At 36.4% G+C, this 19,469-nt stretch overlaps 1 protein-coding gene across 1 annotated transcript in view; it reads right to left on the reverse strand.

Annotated features, from left to right (window-relative positions):
* The window catches only part of LOC129216912 (major facilitator superfamily domain-containing protein 6-like), a 49,600-nt gene that overhangs the window by 19,860 nt on the left and 10,271 nt on the right, over window positions 1-19,469 (reverse strand). The window contains exons 3-5 of the mRNA XM_054851130.1: window positions 17,160-18,015; window positions 11,826-12,095; window positions 6,029-6,125 (exon numbers count right to left, since the gene is read on the reverse strand). Coding sequence (XP_054707105.1) covers window positions 6,029-6,125; window positions 11,826-12,095; window positions 17,160-18,015 — 1,223 coding nt within the window. The remainder of the gene's footprint in view (window positions 1-6,028; window positions 6,126-11,825; window positions 12,096-17,159; window positions 18,016-19,469) is intronic.

Raw genomic sequence — 19,469 nt, forward strand, 5'->3', positions numbered from 1 at the left:
CCCAGGACCCTCCGGCCCCGAATCTGACACTCTACCGATCGGGCTACCACGGCCTTATGATAATCAAGCAGCGAATTAAAATTACGCTCTACGCTTGCTATCAACCATATCGTGTCCAATACACGTGAGTAAAGACGCGAATTAAATATTTTGTTCTGTGAATGGCAACATTGAATGGCATTTCATCACTTGTGATGTCACACGACAGAAGTGTAAACAATGAAAGCGCTCCGATTTAAGTAATTTTTTTAAAATATTATTTTTAAATAAATTATTTAAAAAACGGTCAGATTCTATGTTTTTAAGCATGCTCTTTCAGAAAAAAATACTTTTAAAATTTTGGAAACTACCCCATTCTTTTTAAAGAAAGAAATTAAGAAAAAAAAAGAAAGAAATTTATGTCAAATTTTTTTGACACCTCTCTCTGCTATAAGCTTAGCTCCACACATTTGAAGTGTGTTGCCAATATCTTCTAATTAAAAAATACCGAGTGCTGATGAGTAAGAGTTATTTAAGCTTTCTTTTGCCGTCACCAATTAAGCGAAACGAGGTTCGACCCGTCCCTGTTACACAGATAGCGTTACCATGACAACATCAATCTTTACGCAATTATTATCTCCCGTGGCGATTTATTAGGAATGGCGAAGACATTAACGGGCCAGAAATGTTTTCTGTTTTATTTTTGGAAAGGAATGTTTGGTCCAAAGAATTGGTTCTAAAGTTTAAGCATGTTTGATATAGAGCTGCTAAAAACGAAAAATGTGAAACGAAAAAACAGAAACGGAGACACTGAAAAATTACTTTTTGATTGTGTGGTTGATGTCATTTCGAAAGGAGTTATGTCTCAAAAGAACAAATCAACCGACGTTCGAAATAAAGTGTTTTTTCTTTGCCGGACTTTACTGCCGAGAAAGGAATTTATGGGAATAAAAATAAGCTTCTTAAAGGGAAACGTGAAAATGGGGTCGTTTCCAAAATTTTAAAAGTATTTTTTTCTGAAAGAGCATGCTTAAAAACATAGGATCTGACCATTTTTTGATAAGTTTGATTACGATTGATATTTTAAAAAAATTACTTAAATCGGAGCTCTTTCGTCGTTTACGGCTTCTGCCGATGACATCACAAATGATGAAATGCCATTCAGTGTTGCCATTCACAGTGCAAAATATTTAATTCGCATCTTTACTCACGTGTATACAGTAAAACCTGTAAAGTTGACCACCCTTGTAAGTTGACCACCTGTCTATGTTGACCACTTTTGTCAGGAACGGAATTAGTCCTATCTCATATAATGAAGGAAAACCTCTGTAACTTGACCACCTCTCTATCTTGACCACTAATGTACGCCAAATTTGTTTTGCAGTATTGTAAAAAACCGTTTGTAAGTTGACCACTTGGTTTATTTTCTTAAACTTTCTTCAGCAAATTATTTTATTTTATTATCTATTTATTTATTTATTAATTATTATTATTATTATTATTTTCTTTTTGATAGCTTTCCAAGAATGTTTTTAATGCTTTGATGACAGACTAGCATTTTACTAACTAAACTGCAGCATAAAGCTTATGCTGCTCTTTATTCACCAAACTTGTTTTTCATTTGTTGTTCTACTTGAGATAGCTTTTAGTACTCTGTTCAATGAAAATAGGTGTCAGTAGAAAAGTTCAAAGTCTTTTCTCTCAGTTGCAATATGTTGTGGCAACACAGGAATTGTGCCACAAAGAGCAAGCCCGGATCTTTACATTTTGGGCCCCCCTGCTACAAAATATGTAGGGCCCCTACCTAATGGCCAGCAAAATCTATTTGTAAAGTGAATAAGTTTTAGTGGTAGATTTTTTTCTATTTTTCTTCAATTTCTAGGGCCTTTAGCCCCTTTAAGGACGCGGGCCCCTCGCACTGCGGATAAGCAGATCTGGGCCTGCTAATGAGTAAAGTTACATATTTCTGGTGCAAGGGATTAAGAGATGCATTTTAATTTTGCCTTTATGAACTGGGAGAGTCGAGCTTGTTGCTCTTTGTGCTATAAGTTTTACATAAAAAGGCTTCAAAAAGAAAATTAGTTGAACTTGAGATTAATAAAAAGTATGAAATATTAAAATTAATTGAAAATAGAGAAAGCCAGAGAAAATTAGTTGGCACAAATGGAATTTCTAAAACTACAGTGTCTAATATAGTTAAAAACAAGGAAAAAATAACAAAATTATTTGAATAGTATTTTTAATTATTGTTTCACTTTCAATGATGTTAAACAATGAAAGTTAGTTGAACAGAAAGAGTAAGGGTGAATTACTTAAAAAATAAATACATGGTGCAAGAAAAAAAAATCATTACCGCCCTTTATAAGTTGACCACCTGTCTAAGTTGACCGCCAAAGTACTGCACCGCAAGTGGTCAGCTTACACAGGTTTCACTGTATTGGCAACGATATGGTTGATAGCAAGCGTTGAGTGCAATTTTAATTCGCTGCTTGATTATCATAACATGGAAAGGTAGTAGAAAGATGCGGCAAAGTGCATCATTTGTGACGTCATCAAGACCACGCCTTGTTTGAAAAATCGGACATTTTAAAAAATCAATTAAAGAAAAAAAACTGTTGGGAAAATGAAAGTATTTTCTGGGTCCTTTTTTTTTTTGCTCATTCTACAGATTTCAATGACTAAAAGTAGTACTTTTGACTGATAGAAACCACCCCATTTACCACAATACTCACTTCAGTTATTTTACAGTTAAATAAACAGATTTCAACTCATCATATACAGCTGTTACCATTTTTATTAATAATTCTTCTTATTAGAATAAAGATTGAAGTACGTAAATCTAAATTTACACTATATTTTACTATGCGTTGTGCTTGGATCAATGCATTTACACTCACCTTTTCCAATCGCTTGGAGTTGTAATTAAAAAAGCAAACGTTTAAAGAAATAGAAAAAAAAAACTTCGACGTATGTTTCTTTAAATCTCTTGATATACCTGTTGATTTGTGAGCCATTTATCGTCATTGACCAATCAAAATACAGTTTGGTAGTGTCACCTTACTGTATTGTGTAATCCTTTACAGGTAAAAACATGTATTGAGCTGGTTTTTAAATCAATCTTTTTTGCTTCATTTTCATTTGTAATGGCAATTAAATTCATTACGTAACTCAATTTTATGCTATGTAAAACATGGTCTGTAAAGTCAAAATGTGAGTTGCAATAAATTTATTACACTCACTGGACAATGAGTTAGAAGCCTTTGAGAGAAACTTCTTGCCTTACTTGCATTGTGCAAGGGTCTGGAGGGAATATCATGATATGGAGCATGTTCTGCTGGCATGGAAGTGGTGCCCTGGTGTTCCTCGAGAGGGGGATATTTCGATAATTGGGAATCTGGCGAGCCTTCTTCATAGCCGTCCATTTTTGGCTCCAGCGCCAGCGCGAGAGGTATTTTTCTTTGTAATCAAAACAAAGAGATCAGAAACATATGTTCACACAGGGTTACTATAAATCAGCGGAGTGACCAAAATAAAACTATTTACGCCAAAAATGAGACGACCGCGCCAGATTCCCAATTATCGAAATATTCCCCTCGAGAGTCAACAAACAGTCATACGAGGTCTAAATATACTGGCAGATCAAGAGCACATTTTTATCCTCATAGCGATGGATACTTCATGGAGGATAATGGGGTCGTTTCCAAAATTGTAAAAGTATTTTTTTCTGAAAAAGCATGCTTAAAAACTTAAGGATCTGACCATTTTTTAAGTAATTTGTTTAAGTTTAATAATTTAAAAAAAAGACTTAAATCGATGCGCTTTCATTGTTTACGCTTCTGTCGTGTGACACCATAAATGATGAAATGCCATTCAGAGTTGCCAATCAGAGAGCAAAGTATTTAATTCGCATCTTTACTCACGTGTATTGGCAAGGATATGGTTGAAAACAAGCATAGAGTGCAATATTTAATTTGCTTCTTGATTATCATAACGTGGAAACGTGGTAGAAAGATGCATCATTTGGGACGTCATAAAGACTACGCCTTGTTTTCAAAATCGGACATTTTTAAACATTTATTAAAAATAACTGTTGGGAAAATGAAAGTATTTTCTAGGTCCATGTTATTTTTTTTACTCCTTCTGTCAATTTCAGTGACTAAAAGTAGTACTTTTGACCGAAGGAAACCACCCCATTCAACTATACATCGTGCCAGGAGTGTTGAAAATTGGTTCGCTGAGCATCAGTCTGACTTCCAACACCTCCTCTGGGATACAGATCTTAACCTCACAGAAAATGTGGGGGATATGGTGGAAAAACGCATCCGACAGCACTCTCCTCTTCCATCTAATTTATAAGATTTAAAAAGCTGCATAGCCAAAGCATGGCATTCTCTGGATGCATGTAGGATTCACTGGATGCTCTGGATTCACTCTAGAAGTTTGTAGGCTCGATGCCCAAACGAATCAGAGCAGTTATCTGTGCAAAAGGTGGTAAAATAAAATATTGATTTTTGGTTTCTAATTCACTGGCCAGTGAGTGTATTACAACAGTTTTGTTGATGTTACTTGTACGGTTTTACAGTGGCAATATGGTAAAAGCAGGGATTGAGCTGGTTTTGGGTTTGACCGAAAGGGATTCGTTAAAAATCGCTTTGCAGTGTGATAGTATTGACCAAGTAGTATCAATTACGTCAGAAACTAACTTTTCATAGATTGAACTGGTTTTGATACAAAGCGTCTCATCTGTAGATGTGTGTGGAGAACCCTCCGAAAAAATGGACCATCATTTTCGCGATTTCCTGCTTAAAAGTTCTGTTCAATACCGTCAGGAGAAAAAAGAAAGAAAGAAATGTAACGCTTAATATTAATTTTTGATTAACATATGAGAAAAAAGCAAAAAATAGACGCAATTTAGCTATCGAACTTGCGTTTCTTGCATTCATCATAAAATATTACGTTTCTAGCATCAGAGCAATGTTATCTTTCCGGGAAAGTAGGCTAAAACCCAAGGACGGATACAATGGAGGGGCGATGTTGGCGATCACCCCCCCCCCCCCCTTGAGTCGAGATGCAGGAACTCTCCCTCGGCATATTTTCAATTCTGAAGTACCAAAAACGTAACTTTAGACAATTTCTTCAATAATGTTACAAAAAAGAGGGCTCTCCCTCGGGATTCTTTCAGAATTGTAGCCTTGAAAACGCAATTGTAGCACATCTCTTAACTCTTTAGTGGTATGGACCTGAACTTTGTACAAGAAGTTTTCCAAAGTTCCAAAAACTCGATTTTAGATGATCTTAGATGCGGTTTGTGGGCTCTCCCCTTTAAAGTTTTTTCAAGTCCACAAAAAGCTATCATAGAACATTTTGATAACGTTTTAGAAATGGAAGTTCCAAAAAAGTAAATAAATAAATAAAACTTAATTTGAGACAATTTTTCATGATGTTAGGGGACGGTGGTTTGGAAGTTTATTACAGGGTAAGCGTCTGGAATCAATCCTCCTTGAAGACTTCCTGAATTTTACTAAAACCCAGACAGCTACGAAACGGATGTAAAAGGTAAATGTAGTAGTAAGCAATCCAGTTAAGTAATTATCTGCCGTAATAATTATTTATATAACGCTAACATCCAAATATTAGAGATTACAACAGAAAAGTATTACTTAATTACACTTCCCTCAAAGTAATCAGGAAGAATTCATCAGGGATTTCGTTTGACCTTCCCTATGACTAACTTACGAGACACTCGATATTGACGTAGTGTCTTTCTCGGGTAACGTTGCCATGAGAACTGAGAAATGCTTCGCATAGTTCTCTCTCTCGGGGAGTATTGTTAAGGCGGAGGCGTCTTTGCTGCAAATGAAGAGCCCATGTTTGATATTCCATGCGAGGAAAAGAATAATTATTCTCCTCACAAGTGACTATCAGTATTGTTAAAATGTTAGCGTAGCAAAATATTTACTGTAAGATAAGAGGAAAATATGTTTACATCTAGAATAAAAACGATGGTGAGCGTGTAGAATAGTTGTACAGGTAGGGGAAAAAAGCTTACCTTGTACAAACTCAAATGGCAAAACCCACCACGGATTTCGAAGCCAGGAAATATAAAGAAAACGGCAAATATTACCAATAAGACCGATGCATAATACCTGCAAGGGAAGGATTAAAAATATAACTCACCACAAATCGATAAAAAAATAATAATCACAATAATAAAAAACAAACAAATAATTTTAAAAGAAAGTAAAGTAAAAGGAAGTAAATCAACTAAATAAATGAACAAATTAATTAATTGAAGATGACAAAATAGTATCACATGATGCTATCATATTTTTCTCTAAGAAGAACTATATTTTGAACAATATTCAGGTACAAGTTGTTTAACGATTTTACTTCCATTTTTTCAATTTCTACTATTAGTTCACACACTCTCCCAACATATATTTATTTATTCGCAACTCCAGAGCTCAAATACGCTACCTTACGGTGATAGACAATAACTAAAGAAAAAGGTAAGACATTCCATTCCACGTGTTTTCTTTGGGGTAAATTACAGGCTTCAATCAGTTCGTGGTGTAATTTTATTTCATAAGAATAGGAAAGAAAGCTTCCCACAAACACGATGAAAAATTATTGCTATTCACTAAGCGTCAAAGCAAGTTATGAGTTACGGCATTTGTTTGTTTTAACTTTATCATCCGCCATTAGACAGTGACTGCAGCGCCCCCTATAGTTCATTGGAGTTGCGAATTTACGTATCCTGTTCAAATCTTGAACTCAATTTTCACTAACTTCCAGTGGTCGGATTCTTTTGAAATTAGCTCAGCAGGAAAAAGTGCCAAACGATGTTTTGCATGATTTTTTAAATGATGTTAACTTAGAAGGAACTGATTTTTTTTTTAAATAAATAGTTTTTGTCAGTTATATATTGCACCTGAAAATAAGCACATTTTCTATGAACAAATTTGTGTTCAAGTAAAACTGAAATCTGCAGCCGAAAATGTTTAATGACTGCCAAAAGAATACCATAACCAGCTCTTTTTTACAAACATTAAGTTAATTCAAGTTTTCTTTGTGCAGGATGTGCATATCGTCGCTAAAAGATCAATGGACGTATCTCACTTATAAGCATTTTGCAGAAAACCGATTTTAAAATATCCAGTTTACTATATCGCTTGAGAACCGCCACTGTAACTTTTTTACTATTTATTGTAGAGATAGGCCCATTGGTCAAATTATAAAATCGACTTTGGATATTTCTGTGGTGGTCACAACTCTTCTTTTTTTTTAACGATATCTGTTGGAATAATTGCACATTAAACTTATTATATTCATTTATCTATCTCTAGAATGAAGTAGTTTTTTTATCTATGGAACCTAATCGCTCTTTTAGCACTAACATTAAGTCTTAATTTACGCTGCTTATATTAGGAGGCATTTCCGTGGAACGTAACACTCGTGTAAAACCAGGGTCCGCTGTTCTCGTCCATACATAAGCAGATGCGGACGTAACTAAAAAAATAGTCAACAACTATTCATGGGTGAGTAAAATAGAAATTTACCAAGTTAGAAATTTCCATTTTTGACTGAGAAATTTTTCCTGAACACAACTTTTACAACTTTTTTCACTTCATACTTGGAAGTACTAAGTCTTACTCCGACTTATTCATTTGATTCTCAGGAAAATAGATGTTCTAAGACGTACCAACCCAACACATTAATTACATCAGTTTTTTTGTTTTTTTTTTCGTTTTTTTTTCCAGACATAACCTCATTTGTATTTCAGGGAAACATTTTTATTTATTCATCAGTTACTCTTGGATGGCATAGATTGTGTATATCTTTCATTTATTTACATGAAACTATATACAGGGAGATCCAAAAGTTTGGACCAACGTTAAAAATGAATAATTCGAAATCGAATAAAGATAAAAAGATGCGATTTGCACTGAACGAATTGAAAAGAAGTGGACTTTGTGTGACAGTGAAACAAAAATAGTTCTGTTTTCGACTAACAGATGGCGCTGTACCTATTCATTTCTCCATAATATTTTTAATACAATTTAAATAAAGGGTTTTCTCAACTATGCACAGCATTTCGATGCATATTAGCTTCGGCTACCTTAACCTGCTGCCGTTTTCCCTTTTTATATCGTTTGTTGCTTTGCATGATCCTAGATCAGAAATCCTACAGCGCTATCTGTTGGTCGCGAACAGAACTATTTTTGGTTCGTTGCCAGTCAAAACCCGGCTTCTTTTCCATCCGTTTAGTGCACACCACATTTACATTTTTTTTTCTTTATTCGTTTTCGAATCATTCATTTTTAAAATTGGCCCTGACTATTGGATCACCCGGTACATATATGTCACTGAGAATCATCTTCTTCTTTCTTAAAAAGAGAAATTATCATTTTCGTACAAATACTAATATTGTCGGCAATCTGACTCGGCAGCACAACATGACTGACAATCACAGTTGCCGGTGAAGACGCTTGAGGAATACGCAAAACATTTTTTTTAATGAAGAAAATAGATTATATACAACGAGAACACTAAATAATGCTCGAAATGCGTTGGTTATACACACGTGTTTCAACGGATGCTCTTTTGACAAAGCTGCACCCGAAGGCAGTACACGCAACCACGGACATTGAGACAGAAAGAAAGAAAGCGAGAAGAGCATATGTGCAACTTTTCGTCAAGAAACAACTGCGTCACTTCCGTCACACAAAAGTTTACCAATCAGAATTTCAAAACTCTCGCATGAAAAGTTTCACTTCAAAATTATCACCCACACATACTTAAACTAAAATAATAAGAGAAAATTAAAATACTAGAAGAAAACTAAAACAATAAAGAAAGACATCTTCTTAGTTTGAAGATGTTTCTTGATGGCGTGAACGAAATTATGACTCTGATGCCGTTAAAACAACGAGTGAAGGCTTTGATGCCATTAAAAGTACGAGTGAGCTATAAATCTCGGCTTTAGCGAAAAGAACATAAAATACCCTTACAAGACAAGGCAGTAAAATCACTTACGAAAGGAGATGATATTTTTAGAATGGCTATCGAATCCTTTTTGGAGGGTTGTCCTAAACTTGCACTTAACAAGCTCCAAGAAGTATATACAGATTGCCAACGTAATAGAATTATTATCAGCAGAAATTAAGAAAGAATTCTCTTAGAAAAGCATTTGACGAACTTAGATTTTGAGTGCACCAGAACTATAAGAGTTGTTTTAGAGAGTTTTAGCTGGACCAGTGTTTATACGTTTGATGATAATTAAAAAAACGTTGTGGGTTGTCCGAAATTTTCTAACTGTGAGACATTTATATTGCGAACGTAACGGGTTTAACTACAAAAAAAAAAAAAAAAAAAAAAAAAAAAAATAGAAAATTAAAAATCCGTCTTTTAACGAATTGCTAAAGTTTCTAGAAGGGAAAAATTATTGCTTTGAAATTTAAAAGGCGACATCGTCGCCTAAGGGTGACAGTAAGATATCTAAGTGGTTTTTTTTTTTTATTTTTTTACCCGACTGCGCGTGCGCGACGCAAAGGAGGGTAATGTGTTTATCAGTCTATGCATGTATGTCCGTTTCTATGTGGCGTTCTACAGGTTAAACTCTGGGCCAATTTTGGTTATTCTTACGTCAATCGATTTGTCTAAACCTTGGGAGTGTCACTAAACACATGACAGTAATGAAAATTCCCCAAATCAACAACCAGTTGCCATTTTGCTAGTTCGGGATCGGGTCGCACGCAGTCGCTGTGTCGCTCACTACCTGCGTGCGACACAGAATGCAGGTAGCTTTCCTATTCCTATTCAGAGTCACAACTGACTACAACTGTATTTATGTCGAGGACTGCATACTAAGTGCCTTGCCTCCATTATTTTATATACCGATAGATGGCAGGATCATCACCGGATCGAACAGTTAATGTGAATTTAGAACTAGTCCAGGAGCTAATAGCTACTTGGTGCTAGCACCCCCAGAGGTATCGTTTCACTTGGAGGACATTGAGACCACGAGCATATTTAACGTCGCCCAGTCCCCTTTAATGACGACGGTGGGTCTTCGACCATCGAGGTTCGAACTCAGGACCCTCCGGCCCCGAATCCGACACTCTACCGATCGAGCTACCACGGCCCCAGGTAGCTTTCACTGCCTGAATTTTTTGTTTACTAGCGTCTAGTAATTGGGGCCTCAGTGGGGGAGTGGTCTAAGCGATTGCTTCTCACACTTGAGGCGGTGGATTGGACTTCCAACCTCGCTCCGGATATACTTTCCCCTCATTTGTTTTTGTCGTGATTCAGGGGACTGAGTTTCGCTGCGTGTACTTTCGCGACAGGCTTTTTCAGTTTTGCGAGAAAGATTTGTCTGACGATGTTTGCTAGCTCGCGTCATCATGAGTTATACAGGCTGTTTTTATAGCTGTGCTGTGGTTGACTTAGTTCTCGCATTTTTGCTAAAGGTCAAGCATATGTAGCTTTAAGCAGAGTTAGGTGCCTAGAGGGACTAATTATCTGTATTTTAAACCACCGCAAGTTACTTAATAAACCTCACGATACAAACTCTCTCAATGAAATGACAAGATTGCGAGTCTTATAATCATAATGACTAAGTCAATGAAAATTAACTAAAAAGTGTAAAATAAAAATAATAATTAAATAAAAACAAAAAAAACCGACTGCGTAAAAACCAAGAAAACTAAAAAGAAAAATGTATAAGCCCAGTAGTTTAGAATGCTATTAAGTACTACTGAATAACTGCACCATTGAAATAGTTTTATATTCGTACACAGATAAGACATATCATAAATTCAAAAACAGAATAGAAGGATCAACAGTTGGGGCCCATTCAAATTTTACGAGGTTCCTTGATTCAAAAAGGAATGGGCCCCGACTGTTGATCCTTCTATTCTTTTTTTGAATTTATGATATGTCTTATCTGTGTACGAATATAAAACTATTTCAATGGTGCAGTTATTCAGTAGTGCTTAATAGCATTCTAAACTACCGGGCTTATACATTTTTCTTTTTAGTTTTTTTGGTTTTTACGCAGTCTGTTTTTTTTGGGGATTAGATGTTTTGTATAAAACTACAAACTAATGGCGATAAAACGAGAAGGCCGTGGTGACTCGATCGGTAAGGCGTTGTACTAGAAACTGGAGAGTCACCGCGTCGATTCTATGCCTGTTGGTCAAAGGTCCTCCGCGCACGCTAATGGTGACTGGTGCAAGTTAAATCTTTCATGATCACAAAGACCTCCAAGTTCCCATTTTTAATGGGCACTAGGAAGACTTTGTGATTTTCCCTGGGTAACTCGGCTTCTGTTCTGGTTCGAAAAACAGATCTATCTTCAGGGCCCCATTCAACAGGCTAAACCCTTTCCAGTGGTAGAGACGGGGGACTCTGAAGTGTACTATATTGTCCTAGAGTATTGTCCATTTTTCACAAGAAGGCACTTCTTCCCGCCTCCTCGAACGCAGAGATCCATTTTACGCGCGGGGGATCGGTAAGCAATCCACGCGCTTCTGAATGAGACAACCAGACAGCCTTAACTTTGGCATGCATTTTAATGTGCAAAAAAGTATCCTTTACGTCACTTGTCTGTTGTGATTTTAGTCATTCTTACATTTTAAAAACTGCTGCTTTTACAACAAAATGCTATGATCCGAATGTACTTTCTGCCGAAAACAGCGAAATAGAATCATCGGATACCACGTGACGAGGAAGGAGTCATATGAGGACAATAGTGGTAGACAGGGGAACACACCATTGACCCCCCTCTCCTGAGGACCCCTTTAAATATGATGCAAACTTGAACGATTTCTTAAAGGCAAGCATACCTTAGTGTGTCCAATCTGTCGGATGAACTTGAAACTAAAGAAGTAAGCAAAGATTTCAGACACGTGATTGATGACCGAAGCCACACCGAAAAGTGTGGGCGTTCCTCCGAGATCTTGCAGGTGCCAAAAGAGGAAGGTGAACACGAGGCCGATCCCAAAGCCCATGAACCAAGTGACGTAGAGGAAGGCCCCGTAGCGGAGATTGGCGAATGTCCGCAGCACAGAAAACCACTCCGGTAACTGTCGGGTCGTCTGCGCGAACACCGTACTCTGAAAAAGAAAAGGTAAAAAAAGAAACAATTAGAATCATTGTTAAAGTTTTAGAACATATATATATCGTTAGAGAGTTCTTTCACGTGACCCTTTGAGGCACGATGACTTCGTTTGAGGGCACTTTTTTTTTTCTTTTTCAGGCAACTAACCCACAAGCTTAAACAACTAGCTGAAAAGAAAATATATACAAAGCATGGTCGCCTGAAATGAAGTCATCGTGTGTCAAAGGGTGAAGATGCATCAAGTTGGCAAACTTTCTATTCTAGGGTTCTTTTTCGGTGCAGGCAGTGAGAAGCAAGTGTATTTTTTAAAGTTTTTAGTAAATCACTTGCAAAGTGCAAACAGTAGGTAGGCTTTCATTGAAAAGTTTTTCTGAATCATGCTGTAAAGCAGAGCTTTCCAGGTCTATAAACACCATCTCTTGCACCAAACAGAGAGAGTCTCAGACCATTTGTTCCAATCATCTCCAATTTGTTTATTTTGGTACTTACACCTCTTTGCCTAATGGTGTGATCAGGATCTATGTATCCCTTACAATGCTTCCAAGTTAGCTTTGCCTCAACTATAGGTACTTCAATATGTGAAAACAAAGAAAACTCAACTGAGATCTCTAAGCGGCAATCAAATAAAAAAGAGACAGGCGAGGGAAATTAAGGAAACTATTCATCGTTTTAAATGTAGCTGCAGTAACAGTAAGTAGAATTATCCCACTTCAAGACAAGACAGTCAGCGTGTCATGAAAAAATTAGTTGCTATTGCTTACGAAACTATTTTGGTACTCGAATATACTCAAATCAAATCGTCAAATCTATCTTCCGGGTTTCAAAAATATGAAGTCGCAAGGGAAGAGATCTGGGTGGTGGGAATGACATCAATGGAAAAAAAAGAACACGTTGAATCTATCCTCGTCGAATGCTGTTGCTCAATGCATCCAACTTTCTCGAAATTGTTTATTCCGCTGAAACATATGAACACTTGACGACTGTGCTAGCCATTCACAGTGGACATTCGGACACGAATTTTACTTCCCGAAACTTCTCCTGCTTTTTTTAAAACGAAACAAATGCAAAACAATTTTGTCGAGGGGTATGGGTAGGGAAGAAAGTGTGTCTACAGCAGTGCTTTAAAAAAAAATCAGAAGGAAACAGTGTGAACGTTCAGTGCCGTGCCAAGTGTTACGCCTGTATTCACCAGAATATTCGACTCTCAATCTGACACCTGAACTGCAACTTGAAATCTTCTTATTGTTTGACTGAGGGTCGATTAGACTGGTCACTGGTGAATACGGGCGTTAGACGCACTTGAAGTTAGGTCAGCGAGTAGTGTATGTGTACGACAACTTAAGGAACTACAGAGATGAGAAACAGAGAGGTATAGAAAATTTTTGGCAGCAAAAGAAGTACCAGAATGTGAAATTTATACCCGAATGTACAGCTACCTTCCACACCATATTCTGGAGCATGATTGGCTTGTAGTCTGCCTCGTTTTCTTTTGACTGTTCCTTGTATTTTCAGGTTTCGGAATTATATATACTTTTTGAACTGAATACTAAGCTTTCTTTGACTTATCAACGAGATGAAACTCTTTGAAGACTTTTACCAATTAAAACATCGTCACTTTCGAAATGGTCTCTCTCTTTGCTCTCTGCAACTTAATTGACTTGTCGGTTACAGGAACACTACATTTCTTACAAATTTTTTGAGGAAGCGTAATTTACAATATACCATTCCGTATTGGTTGAAACTGCAGAACACTATTTTCATTTTTATCCTTTTTTTTCTCGACTATTAAAAGTAAGTGAATGACCTTTTTGTGAACTTGCAAAGGCTTTGTATAATATTTTCAGAGTTATTTGTAGAAAGAATGAATGCTGAAAGGAATCACTTTCGTGTTTTCTCCGTGGATATCCTTCTAGTACCTAAAAACACTTAATTTCCAGAACTTATGAATTAGTTTTTGTCTGATATAGTGTTTAGTAACGCAGATGCTTTTATGCTAATTTTGTTCTTAATATCGTAATTATTTAACGTCTGAAAGTATTTTTGAATACGCTAAATGTGTGTCTTTTCCAGCAGTGTCTCCAACCATATAGTTGATGGTCTTCCTGAGCCCAGGATCTCTCAGGATTTTTGAGTGTCAAGATTTTAGTGCGATTATCTTCTGAGCTTCTCCAAACGTGGCCCAATCATTTTAATCAATTGCCGTGGATGATTTGCTATTTGTGGTTTCTTACAAAACAAGTGAGGCTCAAAACTGTCTCTCCTCTTACGTCCTCCTTTCTTTACTGATCCTGATGGCATAGCTACCTATTTTTAGCTAAAACTTTTGCCAGTTTTTCTGTTTCAAAGGGAAAAAATCTTTTTAAGCAGTTAAAAACAAAGTTATTCTGAAATAATTCAAACTGCTCAAGAGACCACAGACAAAAACTTTTGTATGTGATGATTTCTTTTCAAGTAAAAAAATATTTCACGTCAACCAAACTAACGAAATTTGGTGAACATCCTATCTTGTGACATGCAATTTTTAATTCCACCTCAGTAAAATCAAACTTCATTTCATCTCATTTTCATTCAAAAATACTCTCATATGATGAGTGATAATGGTGCAAATATCAAAACACAGGTTTCCTTCAACGATAAAAATATTTTATTAAAATATTAAATTTTATATCCCCCCTTATTTTTAACTCAGAGACCTTGAAAAGAGATAAACTCACATAACGGCATAATTAGTGACGCAAAATAACTTTTTTCTTACGGCAAAAAAGTTGTTTTTAACCGATCTATAAATCGATCGATGGGCTTAAAAACAGAATTTTTCTTTCTTATTTACGAACCAAAAAAAAAAAAAAAAAAAAAAAAATGAAGCTTCAATTTCATTTTTTACTTTGTCATAACAACTGCTTTTCAAAATAATGTGTTGAAAAATGTAATAAGTACAGCGAACGATTAATATTACGACTTTCGATGGCAAAAAATACTTGGCATGAAAATTTTATGAAACACTCTAAAAAGGTGGATCCACAGGAAATGTTATGAAGCGAGTTTGCATATTTTGTTTTTTATCTGAATTTTCCTCCTATTTCTGAGTGCGGCTCACAAGACCTCTCTTCTATGATTATTTGATTTTACATTAATAAGTTGAACGCATTAATAATTTGACGTAGGATAAGTTTTAAGTATAATTTAAGAAAAATTGCCATTCTTTCAGCATGATGTTAAAATTTTTCAATCGCTTTGATGCGCATGCATTTCGAAATTAAATTTTAAAAATAAATACAGAATGCATTTAATATTAGTAATTCAATTGAGGAGGGAGGAGATATTAAAGCTTCCAAGCTTCGTTCACAGATTCCAGGAAAGTATTCATCATTGGAAAAGTATACTCACAAAATAGCTAAAAACAGATTGAATGCGAAGTCTTTGTAATACATATTTAGCTTTTTTTCCATATTAGGAATGTAGAATCTTTTCGTTATTAGTAGGCAACGTTTGATAAGAAGAGTTTAAAATTCATTTTAAAAACTAAACCCTTGAGAACTTAAACTACATTACAAGTAGTTTACGATCAATGAAAGAACGCTTAATACTTAAATAGGAGGGAAAAAATTCATCGTAAATTTTATCACTATTAAAGTAGCTATTGGTAGTGTCGTAGTTCCGATGTTTAATGTAACAAATGTGTTTTTATACGTATTTATGAAACCATTGTTTCAGAGAACTAAATACGATAGCTCCCTTTTGTCTGGCAACTTGAAAGATTCTCATAGAAAAGGCTGTTTGACCTTTAACAAAAGTTTGAAAGGTTCCTTATACATTATTCAAACTTTCCTGTCATTCAGTGGCCATTCAATTGACGAGACTAGAATGATGATGTGTGAGAATTGCGTCAGAACTTCCTCGCAATATCAGTCGGTAGGTAATATAACGGAATATTGCCTGAATCAAAATTTATTCCGTCGACCGAATCAAAGAGTAGTCGGAAAATATCAATTGAGGGATGGAGATTGAAATTTCTATAGAACGTCTGGACGAAAAAATAATAATTCTTTATGACTCGAAGGAATTTATAAATCACACAGGGAAAATTTCTAAACGAAAATCAAATTTGTTGAAATTAGGACTTTTTAAATTCCAGTTTCTAAAATTAAAAAAGGAAACAAATATTTTTAAATATAAATGTAACATGTGAGCTGTTTCTCATGCGCACGGGAATGCAATAAAAAAATTCAAACTCGTTTATTAAATTCAATGAAATCTGGCTCATAAAGGGTTGAAATGAATCGCTGAAATATACGAAGAATGTGCTAGCAGTGAATAATGATAGTATTACTTTAAGGTGTTTTCTTTACTAAACACTACTTTTTTTTTGTTTGTTTGTTTCTTTGAACACAAAGCATTCAAAGAAAAGGAAGATAACATTTATGAAATGACCGGGAGCTCTAATCTCTTTTTACCCAGACTGATTCACTTCACTCAGCGTGCACCAGCAATTTTGTTCACTTGGTAACAAAAGCGGTAATTTCCGTTAACTTGGGAAGCCGACATAGAGTAAAGAAATTTACATAGAGGGATCCTATTTATGGCAAAAAGGAGATGAAATTGAAGCCGGAATTATGAGATACAGCGGTGCAATGATGGGCGGGGTACTGATAAAATGATCGCTTCACGAGAATAGTTTTTACCACTCACGCAAAGACACTGAATAAAGTAGCTGGCGGATTGGTTTGCATTTTGATTCGTGTTTTAATGCAATTTCCAAAACGTGCTTCATAAACTTTCAACAAGATTTAAATTTAAATTAACAACCAATTGTGAGATTCAGTAATGGAATGTTTTGAATCAAAATGTATCTTAAGATACTCAGCAAGAAGCTAAGGACCTAGGGATACAGTGGTGCAACTTTCGGTTTCAATTTTTTGGTATGACGGGGCCTCTCTATCGAATTTCTTTACTCTATGGAAAGCCGATGAGAATTCAGCAGGCCAACCGATGCACTCAGTGTGAAGAGAATCGGTCTGAGTGAAGCGATGTAAGGACAAATCAGGAAAGATGAACTTACTTTCGGCGCAGTTTCTTCGACTTTTGGCGGTGGAGGTGGTGGAATCGGACTGTCATCCATGACCGTTCCCTCGGTGAGGAAACTGGGAAGTGCGCTCCCCTTCACTTGCTGAGTCCCGTTGATCGCCACCGTCTTCATCTGAATCTGGTCTTCGATGGCCTCGTAATCGAACCGAAACTGCGTGGCTGCGATCAGGGCACACCCCATCAGGACAGAGAACGTCGCAAAACAGATGGTGTAGTTGCGTTCGCGCTCGTGCGGGTCGCAAGGGTGATCTGGAAACGCCGTGGACTGGTCCAAGGCGATGCCAACGAAGAACATGGTCAGCCCCCAGCCCAGAGATCCGAACATCCTCTGGCGACCATAATTGTCGGCGTCATCTGCCAAGTAGCAAAGAGTGGCTGAATCAGCCAGAGTGATGGCTGGGGCACTGAAGAACTCTCCCAAAACTATCAGCAAGACCAGGAGGAAGAAAACCTCTTGGACATCTTCGGACTTGTAGACAATAGAGCTGAAACGTGGCGTTACGTAAGACGTGTGCTTGTCCTGGTTGTAATTGAGGGTGTATTCCACGGAATTGGGGGACTTCCCAACAACAAACGGTACGTCTTTTCCTTTTTTGTTGGACTTGCCATCCTTGCTCTTGCCTTCCTTGTCTTTGTCTTTCTGGTCTTCTTTTTTGTCCTCGCGCTTGCTTTCCAGGATTTCGTCTGCTGTCTCAAGCTCTATTTCGCTGTCTTTTCTCTTGCGTATGCCCATGAGCCAATTTCCAATATCTTCTTCGTCGAGATTGTCGATTATGTCCTCGTACGTTTCGTTCATGTCGAGCTGGTGGTAAGAGCCTTCATTTCCTGTTCTAAAGAAAATAAAATAAATGAAAATTATCATTGCAAAATAAATGTACCCACATCTTTTAAATTTTTTTGTTGTAAAAATGCTCTAAAATGCGTTCTTAAAAGTGTTCAAAAAATGTGCTGAACTAAATAAGTGTTCTCACCAGACAACCATACTTTAAAGCAGTACTGATTTTTTTTTTTTTTTAGCTCAGCAATTGAAAGAGCGTAGTGGAACCTTTCTTTAACGCATAAGCATTTTGCCCTCATTCTCCAGTTTTCCATTTCTCCCTAAATTCGACAACAGTTCTTAAAATGGCTCCTGATTTTAAGGCCTAAAGTTTCGTGAAGGAGGGAGGGCAAGGACAATTGATTTATATATCAAAAAACACGTTCCATTGGGCTCTTTCAATTGCTACTTACAAGAAGACTTCGAAAAGTAAGGTAATAAGAACTCTGACAAGTGTGCAGATTCTCTGTACGAATAAAAATCGCACTGAAGATAACGAAAATGATTAGAAGTGAATTCCAGCGGTAACGCAAGGACAGTTGTTACAAAAAAATCGATGCATTTCTGTCTGTGAGTTTATCCAAATACACATGTTTCAAAAACTGATGCATAGACTTTTATACACATCATGGTAAGTTGCTAAAAAAGCCGAAACCAAGAATTTTTTGTTAGTAACTTTTTCTAAATCAAATTTAAAAAACGGTAACAAAAGGACATTTTTGCGAGAAAAATGTCCTTCCATTACCGTTTTTAAAATTTGATTTAAAAAAAGTTACTAGCAAAAAATTCTTGGTTTCGGCTTTTTTAGCAACTTACCAACTTTTAATTATTACACCGTTAATGTCATTCCATGGTCAGAAGTTTTATGAAAGTTAGCAAAAACGTGTGATTCAGAGTTCTAAAAAACGGGAGAAGTGTTCGTGTCCAAAAAGTGCTTTCGGGAGAGACGAATATAAGGGAGGGGCAATGGGGGCGGTCGCCCGTCCTTGAGCCAAAATACAAGAACTCTCCAACCGCATATTTTCGATTTTGAAGTTCCGCAGCAGAGTGTTAGACTATCTTACATGATGGTGGAAGAAAGAGGCTCTCCCAAAAAAATTTTTTGGAACTAAAGTCCTGAAAACGCAGTTGTGGCCTATCTGTTATTACTTAGGGAATTTGAACTTCGTGCGAAAACTTTTACGAAATGTAAGCTACAAAAACTCAATTTTAGACCATTTTAAATGGTATTAGAGAAGGTTCGGGTGCACTCCTTTAAAAATTTTTCGAAATGAGAGTCCAAAAAATGCGTATCGTAGGACACTTTTGATGACGTTGAGATATCGGACGGGGCTTAAAGCACTCCTCGGGAAAATTGCAGAAATTGCACTTAAAAAAAGAAGAATTTCAGACGATCATAAGGGGTAGAAAGAAAGGGGATATAGAAAAGAGCAATTAATAAAATTCGGCCCCTTCGTGAGAATTGAA

The sequence above is a fragment of the Uloborus diversus genome, chromosome 2 (assembly GCF_026930045.1).
Source record: "Uloborus diversus isolate 005 chromosome 2, Udiv.v.3.1, whole genome shotgun sequence".
NCBI classification, from domain to species: Eukaryota; Metazoa; Arthropoda; class Arachnida; order Araneae; family Uloboridae; genus Uloborus; species Uloborus diversus.